This window comes from Idiotropiscis lumnitzeri, chromosome 3, assembly GCF_059441095.1.
Source record: "Idiotropiscis lumnitzeri isolate Australia: NSW breed Sydney's pygmy pipehorse chromosome 3, RoL_Ilum_1.0, whole genome shotgun sequence".
NCBI classification, from domain to species: Eukaryota; Metazoa; Chordata; class Actinopteri; order Syngnathiformes; family Syngnathidae; genus Idiotropiscis; species Idiotropiscis lumnitzeri.
In genome coordinates, this window is record NC_142393.1 from 9611935 (window position 1) to 9629541 (window position 17607).

Here is a 17607-nt window from a genome sequence, read left to right on the forward strand (position 1 = left end):
ACAAACAAACGAATGAGCGTTCGCGTACTTACTTTTAAATGACTGACAAAATTATCCTTTAAAAAATAAAAAGGAATTAAACTGACTCTTGCCGATAATTCAGCTATCAAATGCAGTTAACATACACAATTGTGTACAACCAAACTGTCCGCATAAAGGTTTTGAGTAGACTACCCACAGGAGGCGTTCACATTTAAAGTGGTGTCGAATCAACACGAACGTGCAGTGAAGCCACTTTTTACAAAGTACCGGGAAGGCTCTTAGGTTTTAAGATTCACAGCTTCTCGAGTTTGAGTGACAGTGAAACGTATGACCATGTTCACAGCTCTGAGAAGTCGTCCTCGTCTGTTGTCAACTACTGCACGTTGCTTCTCGCCATCACTTCGGTTGCTGCCATGGGTTAGTGCGTCAGAAATTCGAGGTTCAAACCGAACCCCGGACAGAAAATGCTCCGGGAAAAAATTCAACGTTCCGCCCAGCTGCGAATTTCTGGCCGCGGTTTCCGGCATCCCCACAATGGCCAAGCTGCCGTACCGGGAAACTGCGGATGGCCTCGATGCAGCCTTCATTGGGGTCCCGATTGATATTGGAACTTCCTACCGACCCGGTGCAAGGTGCTGTTGCCGAGAATTCGGTGGATGGGTCCGCCTTCTCTAATATTCTTTCTGCTCAGATTCATTTATCTAGTTGTACTTATTTGCATACTGTATTGTGCATCATAGAAGCAATATAATACAACACGAACAGAATTGAAATAAATTTGTGACTTTGTGTCAAACAACAGAATACTATTATTTACAAATCAGATTTATCCTGTATTTAATTGAATACGAGCAAATAATGATTAATTTTGCCACCAAAATTCAAATGCACATTATTATTATTATTGTCTCATTGTCAAGTTCAACCTTATTACAAACGTTCTGGCTGTCAGAGAAGGAAGGATGATTAAAAGACAATATTTGTAGTCCAAAAAAAGCACCAAAATTGGAACCAAATTAGAAAAGAACTTTTAACTACTTCATTCTGTGTAGAAGCAGCTGTTGAAGATTTATGAATTACCAAATATAGTAGAGAGACCGGCGTTGCAGAATTTGTCTCCATTACTAACCTTTCAGAAGGGAACGAAATGTCATTTTTCATCTAGCAAATGCATTTCTCCATATGGCTGCCGCACCCCATTCCAAAATGTCATCCAAAAACTAATTGCTATCCGAACCACCCACGCAAGAATGTAGAAGTGGAAATGCTTCTTTTCGGTTTGACCCACCTTGTCGGATCATTCTGGTGAATGGGACTCAGTGTGTGAAAGGAGCCACTTCTCCAGTGCAAAACGTAAAAGTGTTTCACTGGTGGCTTCTCTTGAGATGGTGGGCATGTGTTTATTTTGGAGGAGCAGTATTTATTATTACTTATTTAATGTCTCAACGGTAAAAATACCATGCCACCATTTATGGCATACAGTTTCATCGGAATGTGTAATTTTACATTTTTTTTAAATTAATTATCGTTCTTAGTGCTACATAAAAATGTGTCAGCATTGTTTTGTCATAACCATCAACAATGAAATTAAAACAAAACCCATCGGGAAAAAAAATTGCGAAATGTAAACCTAACCTCTAGAGGTCACAGCATCGAGGTCATGCCCTCTGAATGGTCGATGCAAACATTGACATTGGTTTCTTTGAGAGGGTCTCATTAGTTCATACAAAGATCATCGCCTGAAACACGTATTTTTGACAATATTTTCAACGAAAAAAATAAATAAATTCATCCGTGTACTAAAAGATACAATGGCCAGCTCATCTAAATTGCACCTTTTTATGACCGGTGAACATATTCATTTCTTCAACTGTACATTACTTTGGAAAAGCACTTATTATGTCAACAATGTAAAATTAATGTGACTCCTATTCCCAATTACAGGTTTGGCCCGAGACAAATCAGGGTGGAATCGGCCATGCTGATGTCCTGTAACAGCGGTACCAGAGCCGCTCCTTTTGAGTCTCTTGTGGTGGCTGACATTGGGGACGTCAATGTGAACTTGTATGACCTGAAGGACGCATGCAGACGTATCAGGGAGACCTATAGAACCGTGCTGGCCTCTGGTTGTATCCCTCTGACAATGGGTGAGTGTGCTTTGGGGATAAGGATGTTTATTTATTTTTTTGCTCCATGAATATTCCGTGTCAAGATAGTTTGGTAGATGTTTACCTGGTTGTTGAAAACATGCCCGAATGACTTTGCAAAAGTCACTTGAGAATTGTGTTTCCCACACCATGTTAATACTTGGGCGGGCCGACCAAGTATACAGACTGCCGCCCAAGAAGTTTTCAAGAGAATTTAATAAAAAAATATTTTTAAAAGTAAATAACCCCCCCCAAAAGAAAAAAAAATGGTTGTGACCAGAGATACCGCATGTTAGTTTGCCGACGCTGGGCCGAATGGGTACAGAGACAGCGCCCGGAGGGCGGGGGACTGACCAACAAAAAAGGGTCAAGTGCCCAGTTCTGCTCAGTACGAACAAACTCCGACTAATTTGTTATATTTCATTATCACTGTCAGGTAGGGGTGAACGATTGATCGTTTTGGCACGGAAAACGCAATCTCGGACATCACATCATCACAGTTGCGGTTTGGCCCCAGGTTCACGAAGCAGGGTATTTCAGAATCTGCATTTCTATTATATATATATATATATATATATATATATATATATATATATATATATATATATATATATATATTAGATTAGATAGATATTTAGATAATATAAATGGCTGTTTCCAGCAGTGCAGCAATTGACCATAGACCATTTGTTTTTGTTTTTCTTTAATCTCCAGGTGGAGAACAAACAATTACTTATCCTATCCTGCAAGCTTTTGCTGAGAAGTAAGTGTAATGTAGCAATGTTATTGCAATTAATTTTTTTCATTAGTATATATAATCTTTCATTATCCTCACTGTTAAATCCTGCCAAGAAAATAATGACACCTGCTCAAGCCAAATGACGGCTGGATCAAATGAAAGTGTATAAGATTATATAATTGTAATAATTGTATAATCATTCAAAACCTCTCAAGATAGACTCTTTTAAGGTCAGACATTTTGAAATTGGAAAGTCACAGAAAAACTCTGAGGATGATGATCAAAGTTAAGACAGTTTTCCTTGTGACTATGAAATGTATTTGACTCATTTTTTACACTTGAGGACAACAACTGAAATGTGCTTGTACGTATAATGTTAATGTCACTAAAATTTTGTGATGGCAACAGAAAAAGAGAACAGTTTCCCATCCGAACAAATCCGATTGCCCGACCAGCCAACCAAAATGGATTGCGTTTGACCTTGAGAAGTTCCTCTGTGTCGAGTTATGATTCTGCATTGTGCAAACGCCAGATATGGACCAATGGGACTCATCCAAGTGAACGCTCACACCGACACCAGTGATGTGGTCATGGGAGAAAAGCTTACTCACGACACCACATTCAGGCGATGTGTAGAGGAAGGCCTGTTGGACTGCAAGCGAGTGGCGCAAATCGGCCTGAGAGGTTCAGCCGTCTCTGCCGATTCGTTCAAGTGGAGCCGGGCACAGGTTCTCTTCTGGAGATTGTTCATCTTGTATTGATAATTTATCTAGCAGCAAGAATAATACACCTGACACGCGATATAAGTCAAGTGGGATTCGTGTGACCCAATATGCTAGAATTTTATGGCTAGAACTTTATAGCAAGCTGTGGGTTTGCTACATTGTGACATTTTTAAAAAGAGGCTTTATTTAGAAAAACATCCGCAGCTTTGTCATTTATAGGTTTGTATCACTGACTGCTAACAAAACAAAATGCCATAGACGAGCTAACAAATAGCTTCAGCTTCATGGTGGGTCGCGTGACTGGTGATGGGGAAAATGAAGCTTCAAATTTGCTTCATAAACCAGCGGTTGTATTTTTGAGTCCTCTAGATGGCACTGTTGCTTTAAATAAAGGGTTTAAAAAAAACAGCAAGTCAGTGTGCTCTCAGCCCAATGTTGAACAGAGTGCCATCTACTGGAATCCTAAAATACTACAACTGGTTCAAGAAGCAGATTTGAAGCTTCATTTACCCATCACTACGTGTATCCTTTTTAGTGACTTTTGAAAAAAGCAACAGATGGAGGAAGTCAATATAACTACACCAAGACTCAAAATGTTTTTTTTTTTCTGAGGAGCAGTTTTGCTACTCAATTGGAGGTGAAGTTTTGTAATTTTGAGGAGCAATCATCAGGCATTCTGGTACACCATACTCCTTAGAGCACCCACTAAGGGGCTCCCGGAGGGACATAGAAAAGTGCCTTCCGTAGACAAGTGCCTTCAAGTCTACAAAACATGTCGACTGGTTCCTTCAGGACCCTGTTACTAGCTTTGAAGGCACGTGAATTTGAGCACTGGCTTGCGGGTTAAGTCACTCAGGAAGTTACGTCACATGGCTGACAAATTTGGTCTTCGGAGGACGCAGTCTACTGTCGTCTCCACAACCAGCCGACCGCATTGAGGCCATCTCGCAGCAGTACAACAGAAAAGATTATTATGCCCTTTATTTTGCCTGTCCAAATTCACCACGTGGGGTCCACGGAGGCGACAGGAGGAGGAGCCTTTGAAGGACCCATCCTGTGAAGGGATCTTCAAAGGATGCAGGTTATACATTTGGACACAGCTTAATGAAGTGTGGTAAATCTTTACCAGTTAGCACCTCAGGCATTTTAGGTCGGGTTAAACAAGGACTTCACAAAAAGAGATTGAAAATTATAATCCAAAAAGACTCCTTGAGCAAACGTGTAATAATTGAATCATTTGAGAAAAGTTAAATCGTCTATTTTGCAGGGATTTCGGGTGGTACAAGTGGAGGAATGTTGGTACAAATCTCTGGCACCTCTGATGGAAGAGGTCCGGGATCAAATGGGCAGTGGCCCCGTATACCTGAGTTTTGACATTGATGTCCTTGACCCAAGCTTCGCCCCCGGAACAGGAGTACCGGAGATTGCGGGGCTCACTTCAATTCAGGTACAAACTTTTCATCAATCACTGGTTTTAACAAAGCACGACACATATTGTATTTATTTTTTTTGTCTTGTGCATTCTAGGCAGTTGAGATTATTCGAGGGTGCCGTGGACTAAACCTTGTGGGATGCGATTTGGTTGAGGTGTCTCCACTCTACGACACAACAGGTACTTGAGCGATTTTATTTGTTCTCAAAATGGCAGACAATGTTACAACCACCGTTATATTTTTCTTTTTGACAGGAACCACAGCCCTGACAGCTGCCCACCTCCTCTTCGAAATGTTGTGTGTCCTCCCAAATGTGAAATACCACTGAACCTTTACAACAAACACGGTGTGTTAACCCTCGGAAACTTAGGAAATACGTTTGAGGTACAAAATTCCAATATTTTCATATAACGTTTCAACGGTGAGGATAATCTGCAGCTGCCAAAAAAAAATCAAACAAGAAAAAATTGTGTATCCGGGTTAATTAAATCATAAATAGGATGCTGGTGTGATTTTTTATTTATTTTTTATTCCTCATGTCTTTACTGTTGATTTGTGCTTGCGACAGGAGGTGAGGAAGAATGAGATGTCAATTAAAAAATGCTGAAAAAAAAAATGAAAATCCTAAGGTAACTGAAATAAAGATGGGAAAACTCCCGTGTGTCGTTCTGTTTGTCCCTGCGCTGTACATCTGAAAGCATCCAACTATAAAGGGAGTTGACCACCACAGAGCGGAAACATTTTATGTAACTTATCACAGCTGTTTCCTGCAGCTGCACAGTGCAGAATCCAGACTGACTTCAACTGGACCAAAACATGCATTGTGTTTTCTTCACCACCATGCCAAACCCTACCATCTTTAATCTCCATTTGTCTTTTTGAACCCTGATTAGGATTGAGGTCAAAAGTAAGATCGGGTCGGCCCATCTGAGTTTAGGTGAAAGGGTTGTTGGACCTTGGATTGTTCAGTCAATCACAAGCCACATGAAGATAGACAAAACATTCACAATGGAAAATTGAGAATTTACCTTCAACCTTACATGCTACTTTTTCAATTCAGTGAAGAAATTAGAATCTTATTTTAAAAAAATCCAAGGGAAACAAGCACAGAGGCTGCTGTAAAGGTGTACCCCATGGCTCCTATTTTAGCCCACCAGTGGTGTCGGAGCACATGGGCCGCCACCAAGTGCGTCCAAACATTGAGTGATCCCCCATACGCCACAGAATGATCAGATTCTAGCCAAGAACCTTTGTGTCCATGCCTGGATTCTATATGAAATAAAACCAGGTGTGAATCACAGTGCCTATTGCTTTTTACAGGTTGACTGCTGCCGCCATCAACTGTCAACGAGTGCAGCATATACCTCACCCCTCGCCATACCGTCACTTAGGGCAGGCTATGGGGGGCATGCTCACCCACCAAGATGCTTCTCCCTCCAGTTGAGGTATGGATTTCTAAAAATACACTTTTTATGAGCTTGATTTTTATCATAGTTGCTATTTTTACCTAAAGGAATTTGCAAACTTTTTATTAGTTTGATTTGATCATAATTGTTAGTGATGTGATTTTTGTTTGATTGGTGGCAAACCTTAACTACAACAGCCAGTCGGGGCCTTACTTAAAATAATGTTCACCTGCACATTTTTTAAATTTGCCATTATGTAAAGTGGCAAGACATGTCAGCAAGAAACGTACATATTTGTGAATAACAGGAGCCGATGACACAACCGTGTTGCGGTTCTGTACGTCAATTGAGGAGGGACATCCTGTATTTGTCTCGACACCCAAAGAGTTATTTTTCCCGTTTCATAAAACTTTACTTGTGAGCCACAAACTATTTGGACATCCAAAATGAGGCTATATTTTCTTTTCCCATTTCTTTAAATTCTTTAGCGAACATGCTTTGAGCCGGGTGGCCTAATCGAAGCACATCCGCCATGTTGAATGTGGCAATTCTATTCGTAATAAAATCAGCAAATAATATTTGTAAAACTGAGTAGAATGACATACTGCAAGAAAAAGCAATGGTTCCGTATTAATTCAATCTGTTCTGTTTTAATGATGCAACTCAAATGAGCAAGTGAACGAAGCATTTTCATAATTAGTTTCATGTTGCCACATCCAAAACGGCTGAGGTGTCGACGTACTCAAGAATGCGTCTTCGGCTCTATAGTGTAAACATTGTATAGACAATTATTGCTTGCGGTTGTCGCTCAGGGCGGCATTCAAGAGTAATGGCTGGGAGCGGCAGTGCTTCACGAATAGTTGGCATACATTAATACAATTTCATGATGATAAGTTCAGAATGTGTCTTGGGGTAAAATGAAACCTAACTTTAATCGGGTCGCGATGCTAAACTCATGCGAGCGACCCCTGCTGACGCAAGACGTACATATACTTTCACAAAGTAATTATATTCCGAGCAAGGGTGGTTTAAAAAATAGATAATATTCAAGAACGTTCTGACTATGGCCTATGATACAGTGTAGTTCTACGTACATGTTGTAACTCCGAGACGCAAAGAGCTGCAGTGTTGTCTTTTTACGAATCTTTTTTATTCTTCGAAGTACAAAATACATCTGCGTCTCTCATCCACTCAGTCTCAACTACACGCGTCGAGTCGAGAGACGTTCAAAGCCCGCATCCGAAAAACGGAAATCAGTGTTACCTTCGATGTCAATTGGGGGAAAAAACACTGACATTCAACAAAACCGGCAAAGCAATAACTAATTTTAACATCATCATGCACACAATTTCGAACCAGTCTAATCTCCCACATACACTGCAGCAATTTACAATTACAATACATGGATGACGTAATACCAGTTTGTCAATAGAATAATACAATAATACAGTAATGTTTTTTTACGTCCCAATTTTGGTAATATTGGATCTCATGTTGTGTAACTTCACCTCACATTGTGGCCACCGGTGCTTGTATTCTTGATTAAGTCACTGTTGGCAATACACGACACAAGTATCCAACCTATTGGTTTTATTTGGGACTATAATACTGGGTTTGGTTTGCCTAAAAGTTTCTTCCCTTGCAGCCGAAGTGAAACGACGTTTCCATAACTGCTAACAGACTGGAGCTGCTTTTTAAGACTATTAAAAGGCGACACCTAGTGCTGTGATAGTTGTTGATAGGTGTGTTGGAGGCTAATTTTGATGAGCACATGAGTGCTGCTCATTTCTATTTCTATCCAGACCTCAGCCTTTAATTGGCAGCAGCTGTTGTGACAAACCTGGTGGTACAGTTGCTCTTCACACTGACTGCTATACACACAAAGAGTGGATTCATTCTGCCCTCTACACAGGCTTGGCATGGCCAATATGTTTGGAGACTCTGGTGGCACCCTTAATATGTGTCATTATTTGTAATCTCGTGAAAGAGGCACTGAACACTTCCTTCCACAGCTCGGACTCCTTCCAATTTTGGAGCGAGTGTGTTTTATTTCTCCCCACTAGAGGGCGCTTGATGATCGAGCATACATTTAATGTGAAGCGTTAGTGTGCAACTTTTTACCCAAATTTGAGTAAAAGTGGAGTGGATTCGTGTATTAAATGCACACACATACCGATCGTGCGCACACACAAACTCATAATAAAATTAAGAACAAACCAAATAAAAAAAACAATTTATTTTTGTGTAAAGAATTCAGGTATTTTTATTTCAATTTTCATTTATTAACTCAATTGACTGCAACAGGGAACACCGTCTTTTATTTCTGTATGTAACAAAAAATAGTGTTTGTTTGCGCACTTATTTACTTTTAAAATCACCCATCTGTTATCTGATCTACTTATCTAAGTAAAAAAAAATAAAGGATTAACTTAATTATTAATAAAGACATTGTGCACAAAAAATATTATCGACAAATGCGCTATATAAATAAAGTTGTTTTATTTTAATTAACGTTTTAAAATGTCTGACTGATGCTAGGTGACATTTGGTAGCCCGGGTTGATCCATTCTGGTACGGGGGAGTCTCTGCGTTTTTAGGAATATGAAATTGAATAGTCTACAAAATATAACATTAATTTCAAAGCAAACATTTTCCCTAACATTTACATACATAATTTACAAATTATTTTTAGGGGATTTTTGCGTGGATGCTACTTTTTAAATCTATTTTAAAATCTCACCTAGCCCTCGGAGTGCCTTCACGTACCCCAAACCCGTTTAGAACCGCTTAAATAGACAATGAATGAATGTAAAAATAAGTAAATCAATAAATAAATAAATGACCACTCACTTTAAAAAAAATGTACAAACGTGACAACATTACTTTTAATCCTAAAGTGTATTTAATACGGTTAATTTCAGACCTGTCCTCAAGTAATATTTTACAAGCTAGGTGACTTAAACTAATCCCACCGTTATTTCCTGTTTAAATACACGTACTTAATTACTTAATGTCACGTTCAAGCGCTTTGAACAAGGCTCAAGATGAGCCTACATGCTAGCGACGTTAGCTGCTTTTCTAAGAGATCAAGAAAAGACAAAAGCTTTGATTGTAATGTGTATTTTTCCAAAAATGTGAGTAACAGGGTTTCGCTGGTATGAATGTCAGGTACACTCTTTTACAATTGAAAAGATGACCCCCCCCCCCCATTAAAAAAATAATGTGTGTGCACACGCGCGCGGTCACGCAACGCGCGTGTTTGCGTCTGCAACTACGAGGCTGAGTCTCGCTCCCAGTCCGGAGATTAGCCACCAGCTCCCAGAATTCCATTCCGCCTTTTACTTTCCCAATGCGCTCTTCCGTCCCACACAGGACTTCCCTGTGACTTGCAAAGAGTGCATTCACCCACCCTGCAACCACTTCGCACCGTTGAAGCGCACAGCCCAGCGTGCACGCTTGGTGCCATCGCCGAACGCCCCCCCCCCCCCAAAAAAAAGCCAAATCGGAGCGGATCTCCACTCCTCTTTTCGCACCTGTTGATGCAGTCCCGACGGGTCACGGGACACAGACGAGACGTGTGATTTCGTCCACGGGGAGCAACGCGCGGCGCGGGCGCAGGAGTCGGTCCATAGTGAGGCGGGCAGGAGGAGAGAAGGACCTTGTTGTTTGCACTTTCCCCAGCAGTTGCAGCCTGTGCTGGGTTGGAGGAAAATGGGCTCTTGGATCTATGGACTTCTATATTTGTCACTCTCTTGCCAGTTGATTACTGTAAGTATAAGCTTTTTGTGACTTTTCTTGCCATGAAACTCTGTGCTGTCCCCTTGTTAAAAGACAAGTAAAAGTCTTACCTCCTCTAAGGTCAAGGCAAAGCTATAAGAGGAGCTTTTATATACTATTAAAATAGGCAATGAACTGATATTTCCACAGTAAATGGCTTTGGTGAATCGTGTCGCTCGCAAGCAAGGTGGACTGGATTACAGATTCCAATGCAGCATGTAAGGATGCTTTTTTAAAAGTGACAAACTAGAAGAGTCCTCTGGAGTGAAGCTGCTCTAAGTTTATCCACAGAAACAAGCTATTCATAGTCAGACCTGCATGGACTTCTTGTCTCTGCGTCACTCGTCAAGAACTCACACTAGCACCAAAAGTCCATTTGTTAAAGCTGGAAAAAAAAAGGGATGTAAACAACTCTACTTTGTGTTAATTACAAATTTGTTGTTAAACTGGATGCTTTCAACACTCGTCAGTTGTATGAACGCCATGCACTATTTTTTGTTATGATAGTACACTGAAGAGTAGCTGTTCTGTAAAAGCTTTGGTTGCAAGGAAAAGCATCCCCACGAGCACTTTGGTGATATCTCTTTTGGTGTCATGGCTGAGATATCGGCCTCTCCAGAGCTGATTTGATCCGATGTGTGTTGAACGATGTCGCGGTGGCGTTCAACGGGCGTCTGTCTTCCGCCTCATGCATGTTCATGATATAGTGTTGTTCTGAAAGTATTTTTACCATCCAACAGTGACATGCTGAGGCCAGTCTTCTGTAGTACTGGCGCCGGAAGGCATCAGGTAAACGCTTCCGCGCTTGAACCGCAGCCTTGATTGAGCACCGGGCGCAAACTCACTAAAAGATAATTGAATTATCTGAAACCACAAGCATCTGTTTCCTTTATGATGGCTTTGAACTATGGCGGCCGGCTTGTCTGCGCCATGATTCAATTAAGCATCAAGCGCTGCTGGTTTTGCCACGGACCCTCCTCCCACCCTGTTGGAATGTTGGGGTCATGTCCATGAGCACGGCAAAAAAAAAACAAAGTCAGTACAAATTCTCAACTTGCTTCACAAATGCAACCAAGTGTCCCGCTGAGAGTCGAGTGGATCGCGTGTTAAACTTTCTGGGGCTTTCACAACTTTGGCTTATGTTGATTTGTTGAAGTGACTTGTTTGTATCATCCCTCACATGGTTGCTGCCACTTTTTGGGCTCTGTGTTGTCTCCAAGTTTCGAGTGACACAAGTGTCCCCTGACTTGACGGTGGGGAGGCTGGACTAGAGTTGGGGGTGGGGTGGCCTGAATTCCTTTGACGGTATATCTTGCATGTGTCTCATTGGTGTCAATAATTCTTTCCCCACTGTGTAACCCGACCACCTCATCCGCATAAAACTATTTCCACTTGACAATTTAATCTCTTGATTTATTAAGTCTGCAATATCTGACTCATTGACAAGACAGTCGGTGCCCTCTCCTCTGTGTGGCTTTTTGTTCATTCCAACTACCTGGTGGTTAGTTCCCATTCAGAGTCAATGAAGATTGCGAGCGCAGCCGTGCAAACAGCAACTGCACTCCATCGTTTGAACAGGAGGGACCCCCCCCCCCCCACCTCTCCTCTCTACCCCCGCCAGACCCGTTCACGTAATTGCTTGAAGACTTGGTTCAGTAAACATTGCATTGTTGAGTTATAGCCACAGGAGACGAGTCATCTTGGCTGGTGGCAAGAGGCTGCACTGAAGCGGCTCGCCACTCCTCAAAGCAGACTGGCACACGTGGATGTTTGTTGTGTCCATGGAAGTGTGACTCGGTTCTGCGTGGAGGTCGGAGATGTGCTTTGATGATCCATTAAGATTCATTTAGAAGCCAAAATGTGGAATCGGAGTAATATAATCATTTTGCACAGTGCTTCTCAAATAGTGGGTGGGGGGGGGGTGCGATGCTGAAGAGGGTGCGTGGGAACTTGGGGAAACATGCTTTTTTCCCCCCGCCGCACTACAATAAAGTGTAGTTGCACATCCTGTCCAGTAGTTGGCAGTGGCGCTCTCATTGCCTATTGTGCACAGCAAGTGTTAAATCTACAGTGTAGGTTTGTCTTGCAACGAAAATGCAATTATTTATAGTTGTGATGGGGTGGGGCGGGAATTGTTTTCTTCTTGCTAGGGGGACGTGGGGGGCGTAACAGAAAATAATTGAGAAGCACTGGGTTACAACTGCTGTAATAAGTGTGCCAAAGTGCAAAAGAAAACAAAGCAGGAGAAAATTTATATTTTACATTTTTTTGTTTTTAATACATATTTAATAAATTAAAAAAAAAACAGTTTGTACCTTAAAAAAAGCAAGAACGCGTTGATTTCATTGCATTTATTTATCAAATTTGTACGGCCTCTATTGGGCCAGCATCAGTGAGCTTTTGGTGGCCCAACATAGTCACGTAGTCGCCGGGCCATGCTGATAGTCAAGCCTCGCTTTTCTGCATGCCGCTGTATCCGTGCACGGCAATGCCGCAGACTCCACATCAAGCTGCACCTCTGCCGGTGCATGTGCCGACATGTGCGTACATACTCTCCAGTGCGTCTCGTTGTAACGAGAGTCCCACTCTTTTCATTCGCACCTGGGAACACAGTTGGGTTTTGCTACCGGAGGTACTTTTCTGCAAACATAAATTTGATGCCAGTGCAATGCAAAAATCATTACTGGAGGCGGGATGTTCGGACTCAAGTTGCCAATTTTAAGGCGTGGGGCTTGCATGGTTAAAACTTATTAAAGACTTGACATGAGCCTTCAGATCAGAAAGTTTTTCGGGTATGAATCAAGATTCATCTTGCCGCCGCCAAGCGTGTATATTATTTTACAATAGAATATATTTTCAAATGTACCTGTTGCTAAAAAGCAAAGCGTGGAGAGTCTCTGTCACGGAAATGCATGTTTAAAGCCAATGAGTGGGGTGATCCCTACCGCGAAATTAAAAAAAATAAAAAATAGAGTACAGTATATTTTCCGCTTCACAACGTTGTTTCTCAATAAGTGGCGTGCGAGGGCCAATGGCCTAGCGTTCAAGTCTTAGTTGCCAACATTTATTTTTAAATTTGTTCAGTTCTGTTGCTATGTCAAAGTCGATCGGGCCTTATAACTCTAAACCAAAAACACATCGGAAAAGAAATCAAAGCACACCACTTAGCAAAATGATTTGCCTCTAACGTGGATGTTTTTGTTCAGTCAATCAGATCTGTGGTCACATGATGTCAATATAATAGCAATGGGCTGCAGCGATCAATTATTTTAATATTTGATATTCATTTAATAGGATTAACTCTTTTCTATGACTAGCATTAAAACGCAATTAATATTTAAATATTTTAATAATCGGATGTTCTATTGAAAATTCCATCGAGTAATCGAGTTCGTAATCGAATAACATTCGTGAATACAGAGCCAAAAAAAAGGCTTTTCACTTTGTACAGTTGCTTTTTTTTTTCTTGACTCGTTTACTGCCATTGACGGCTAAAGACGTCAAAGATCCATTTTTTTTATTTTTTAAATTTTATTTAACGCGGCTGGGAGGGAATGGGTTAAATTCACTGTATTTTTGTGTCACGAAATATTAACAGCCGGACAATTTCAAACACTGAAATGAAAATGAGGAACGGAATCCTTCAAATGAATAAGAGACAGCTTGACCGGTCGGTTTTGCTCCTTAGCGTTACATTCATTTCGAACCACTCTCCTTCGGCATTTTAGGGATTCTTGTTGTTCTATTTCAGAATAACTGGCTCTTAAATGTTTATTTGCTGTACGTATCATCAAAATAGTGTAGCCGCCTGACAATTTCCAGCAATCCAAGATTAAAACGTTGCCATTGGCTCCTTGTTTCGGATATCATATATCATCCTCATTCCTGCGTTACGAAGCTACAAGTGCACTAAACCCAACAGAGTTCATAGTCGGGTCGCAGATGACTCGAGGACACCAGCCGCAATAAAGAGTCATAAAACTTGCTAATGGTCAGAAAGTATTTGCGTGTGGCAAATCACAACTTGATTTCTGCGTTTCGGTTGTAAAATCCTGCCCTATCTTTTGGAATTTGCTCTGACTCAACACGAGTATTCAGTCCGACTAACCCTGTTTATTTTATTTATTATTTTATTTATTTTTTTTTTTTGCGCTTCCACAAGAGACACCTGGCTTTTTTTTTTTTTTTTAATCTTTTTTATTTATTTATTTATTTATTTATTTTTAGAAATGCACTTGCAAGTGCTGCATTGAAATGCTAAATTGTGTGTAATGCGGCCTTTTTGAAAGTGCTCTGTAGTCGCCCATTGTCTTTCCTAATGACCTACTGTCTACGTGAAGCCACTTTGGCGGCGCTGCTGCATTGTCTTGTTGAATTCCCTTCCTGGATCCACTACTCTCGTGATTGGAGTTGCCGCCCTTTTCAGTAAAGTGGAGCAGGATTGTGCTCAAGGTTTTCCGAAAGAATGTCACTGCCCTTTGTGTCTTTCATTTTCAAACTTGAATAAATACCATCCTGTGGTGAGCGCAGGCTTCCTCTTACTGTACAACAAGTCGCGACCTGTAAATCAACCCACCCGCATGTCTTCTTTGCGAGTGGTTTGTCTGAGGAGGGTCATGAATTAAAATCCACGGATGCATTTCACTAAGTGGATTTGTGCAGGTTTTAGCATATCATGCCTAATAAAAAAAAAAAAAATGGAACTACAGGTGAACACTTGTCTCCCATTTGAAAGGACTTTTATTTCATTTCGCGTCGTCAGGTAATAAGTGTCAACATCAAATGTTTTCTTTAGCAACACGGCAGAATAATTGCAACTTTGGACATTTGCCTCAATTCTCTCAAGCAAGTTTGCTTGTGCTTATGTTTGTAGTTGAATGCAGTTGAGGCATCTTGTGTGGTTCGATGTGTTTGGCACCTCCTCCAGGCGGGCTGCAGTTTCCCGTAGGTGAGCTGCTGTCCCACCAGACATAACAAACCCCTACAAACCCTCCAAACACACGGACAGTTTTTATTTTTTTTTTATTTTTCGAATGTAGATTCTCATTTGATAAACGAGGGAGTTGAGAAATGGAAGCGCAAGGCGACTGTCCCAAAAGAAAGTAACAACGTTTTAATTATTAGTATAGGACAGTGCTTCTCATCGTAGTGGGGCGGGGCCTCCTTGGGGGGCGCGTGTGTTTTTCCTCCGGCGTACTACAATAAAGTGTAATTGCACATCCTCTCCACTAGTTGGCAGTGGTACAACATTTGATCAAGTTGCTTTTTTTTTTTTCTTCATACACTGCACATCAACTCGTTAAATGAAAACATTAGAATGATTAAATTCCTCTTAACTGGGTAAAGACCAATGATCAACAAATCAGTGTATGGCGTACCCAATTTCAAAGTATTATTTACCCGTGTGATCGCGAGTATGAGCGCACTCAGCCGCAGTTACGAACAAGGTGGTTCTGGCGGAAATGTTTGTGCTCATCTATTGTTCAGGTGCATCTGTCTGTGATTCTTTGAAACCTTTGACCCGTGCTGAGTCATCTTCCAGAAGGGGAAATGAAATGCGGTGTTGTCCTCGCGCCAACAGGACTCTACTTCCCCCTCAAGCAAAGTTTATTCAGGCTTTCCTGCATGTAGTTTCAATGTCCCGCTTTATGCAATTTTTTCTTCTCGCCCACCTGAATTGGTTTTGGTGAAACCATTAACTGGCAAGTACCGTATTGAAGTTAACTTGCTTGAAATATAAATGATGAAGGCTTTCTGCCCAATGCTTGTATGTACGCACAGTTGGTGTTATACGTTACGTACGTTCAAAAAGAGACTTTGTCACGGTGATTTTGCAGTTGGCTATCGTATTTGAATCTAAGGAAGAAAATGTAGCCGTGGATAAGATTGGAATGTGAATCCTATTAGCGCTGATGCGTTTAACAAGATTAAAATCACAACTCTTTTGGAAGCTTCTGAAAATGACGACCACTAAGCATTCTGATCGTGTTCAAACTCCCCAAGCTCTCACTGATTGCTATCAGTGAGTGGAGGATTTCACCTTTCATCCCTGCTCGTTTTGAGTTATTCGAAAGAAAGCCAATGATACCCAAAGACTTTGCAAAGTGTCTCTATCATGTAGTCGGAGTTTGCGAGTCGACGGATAGCAAGTCTTGAGGCTGAAGGTCACGCGGTTAGAAAAGCAGACAAATAAACGGTCATGATTTAGACTCGAGTGGCTCCGCCAATCTGGGAGCAAAGGTTTCTTAAGCTTAATCAGCAGTGTCACTGCCACTTAGATATCATCCAAGCATCTAGGGCGGTACAAATAATCGAATTTCAATTTCGATTTTTCGATTACAAATTAAAATAAAAAAATTAATATTATATTCAGTATATATTATTACATCTAAAAGGTTGTTAAAATACTACTAATTTTATGTCTAATACTTTCGTGAGTATACTTGAGGTTAAATTTTGTGTGTTCTATTAAAACAGTTCTATGGAAATTTAAAAAAGTGTAGTGCAAGTAAATTCCAATGCACAATGTTTTTTTATATAATGAAACCATATTCAAATTTATACATTGGCAACATTTTTTTTAATTCAAGATAAAACAAATCAGATTTGTTTTAATATTTTTGTTTTATACTAAAAAAAAAAAATCATTTGAATAATCGCAATTTCAATTATTACTAAAATAATCAAGCACCCCTACATGCATCCATCCATTTTGTATGTTCCTGCTCTAGTCGCCTGTTACTTGAAGGGCGATTTGCAGTTTTTTAGAGTGTTCCGGAGTACCTGTTGAACATAAGCACGAGGAGAACGTGACTAAGTCTAGAACGTCTCACTTTATGCAGAGGACAGTACCTCCCATTTTACAAGCTGTGACGTCAACAGTGAACAAGAAGTTCATGTTTGATAATAAACCAAATGACTTCATTCATTACAGATGGAAGCAGTAGTGCAATTACAGCCAGATTGCAAAAATGTGCAATTGGTTCAATCAGGGTTATTCTTAATTGTATTATTTTTTTTATCACATGATTAAAAAGCTGAATAGTTAAATGAATGTAAATAAATACTTAATACATATTTGTTTGATTTGACAGATTTTGGCCAATATAGCTCATAAACTTGTCAAAGTTACACATCAATTACTTTATTTCTCATACCGATTTGTAGAATTATGAAATCAAGGTCTATAAAGGCAGTGAGTGTAATCCAGTCTTAAATATGAACGTGGCTCTGTAGCTGGACAGAAGTTTATTTTCCCGCTTCCCAGTTAGGAACGCGCCAATCCCCAACTGCTGTGGGGCGTGACTCCGTTGCACAGCCCCCCTCAATCGCTTCACCGTCCTCCACTGGGGATCAATAAATATCATAAATAAAGTTTATTGTATATACGTTTCGAGT

General features: G+C 40.6%; 2 protein-coding genes across 9 annotated transcripts in view; both read left to right on the top strand.

The window, feature by feature from the left end:
- The first annotated feature begins 165 nt into the window (after positions 1-165).
- On the top strand, positions 166-5683 carry agmat (agmatinase (putative)). The gene is made up of 7 exons (XM_088290404.1): positions 166-614; positions 1927-2129; positions 2844-2892; positions 3401-3596; positions 4861-5040; positions 5121-5205; positions 5281-5683. The coding sequence occupies exons 1-7, from the start codon at positions 310-312 to the stop codon at positions 5352-5354; spliced, it is 1092 nt and encodes a 363-aa protein (XP_088146530.1). The 5' UTR covers positions 166-309; the 3' UTR covers positions 5355-5683.
- Positions 5684-9805: 4122 nt separating this feature from the next.
- Positions 9806-17607, top strand: part of hspg2 (heparan sulfate proteoglycan 2) — an 88411-nt gene continuing 80609 nt past the window's right edge. For 6 of the 8 annotated variants that reach the window (XM_088289438.1, XM_088289441.1, XM_088289440.1 and 3 more), the window contains exon 1: positions 9806-10200. In XM_088289438.1, coding sequence (XP_088145564.1) covers positions 10144-10200 — 57 coding nt within the window. In that variant the 5' untranslated portion in view covers positions 9806-10143. The remainder of the gene's footprint in view (positions 10201-17607) is intronic. The other 2 variants (XM_088289442.1, XM_088289447.1) reach the window with 2 other exon arrangements.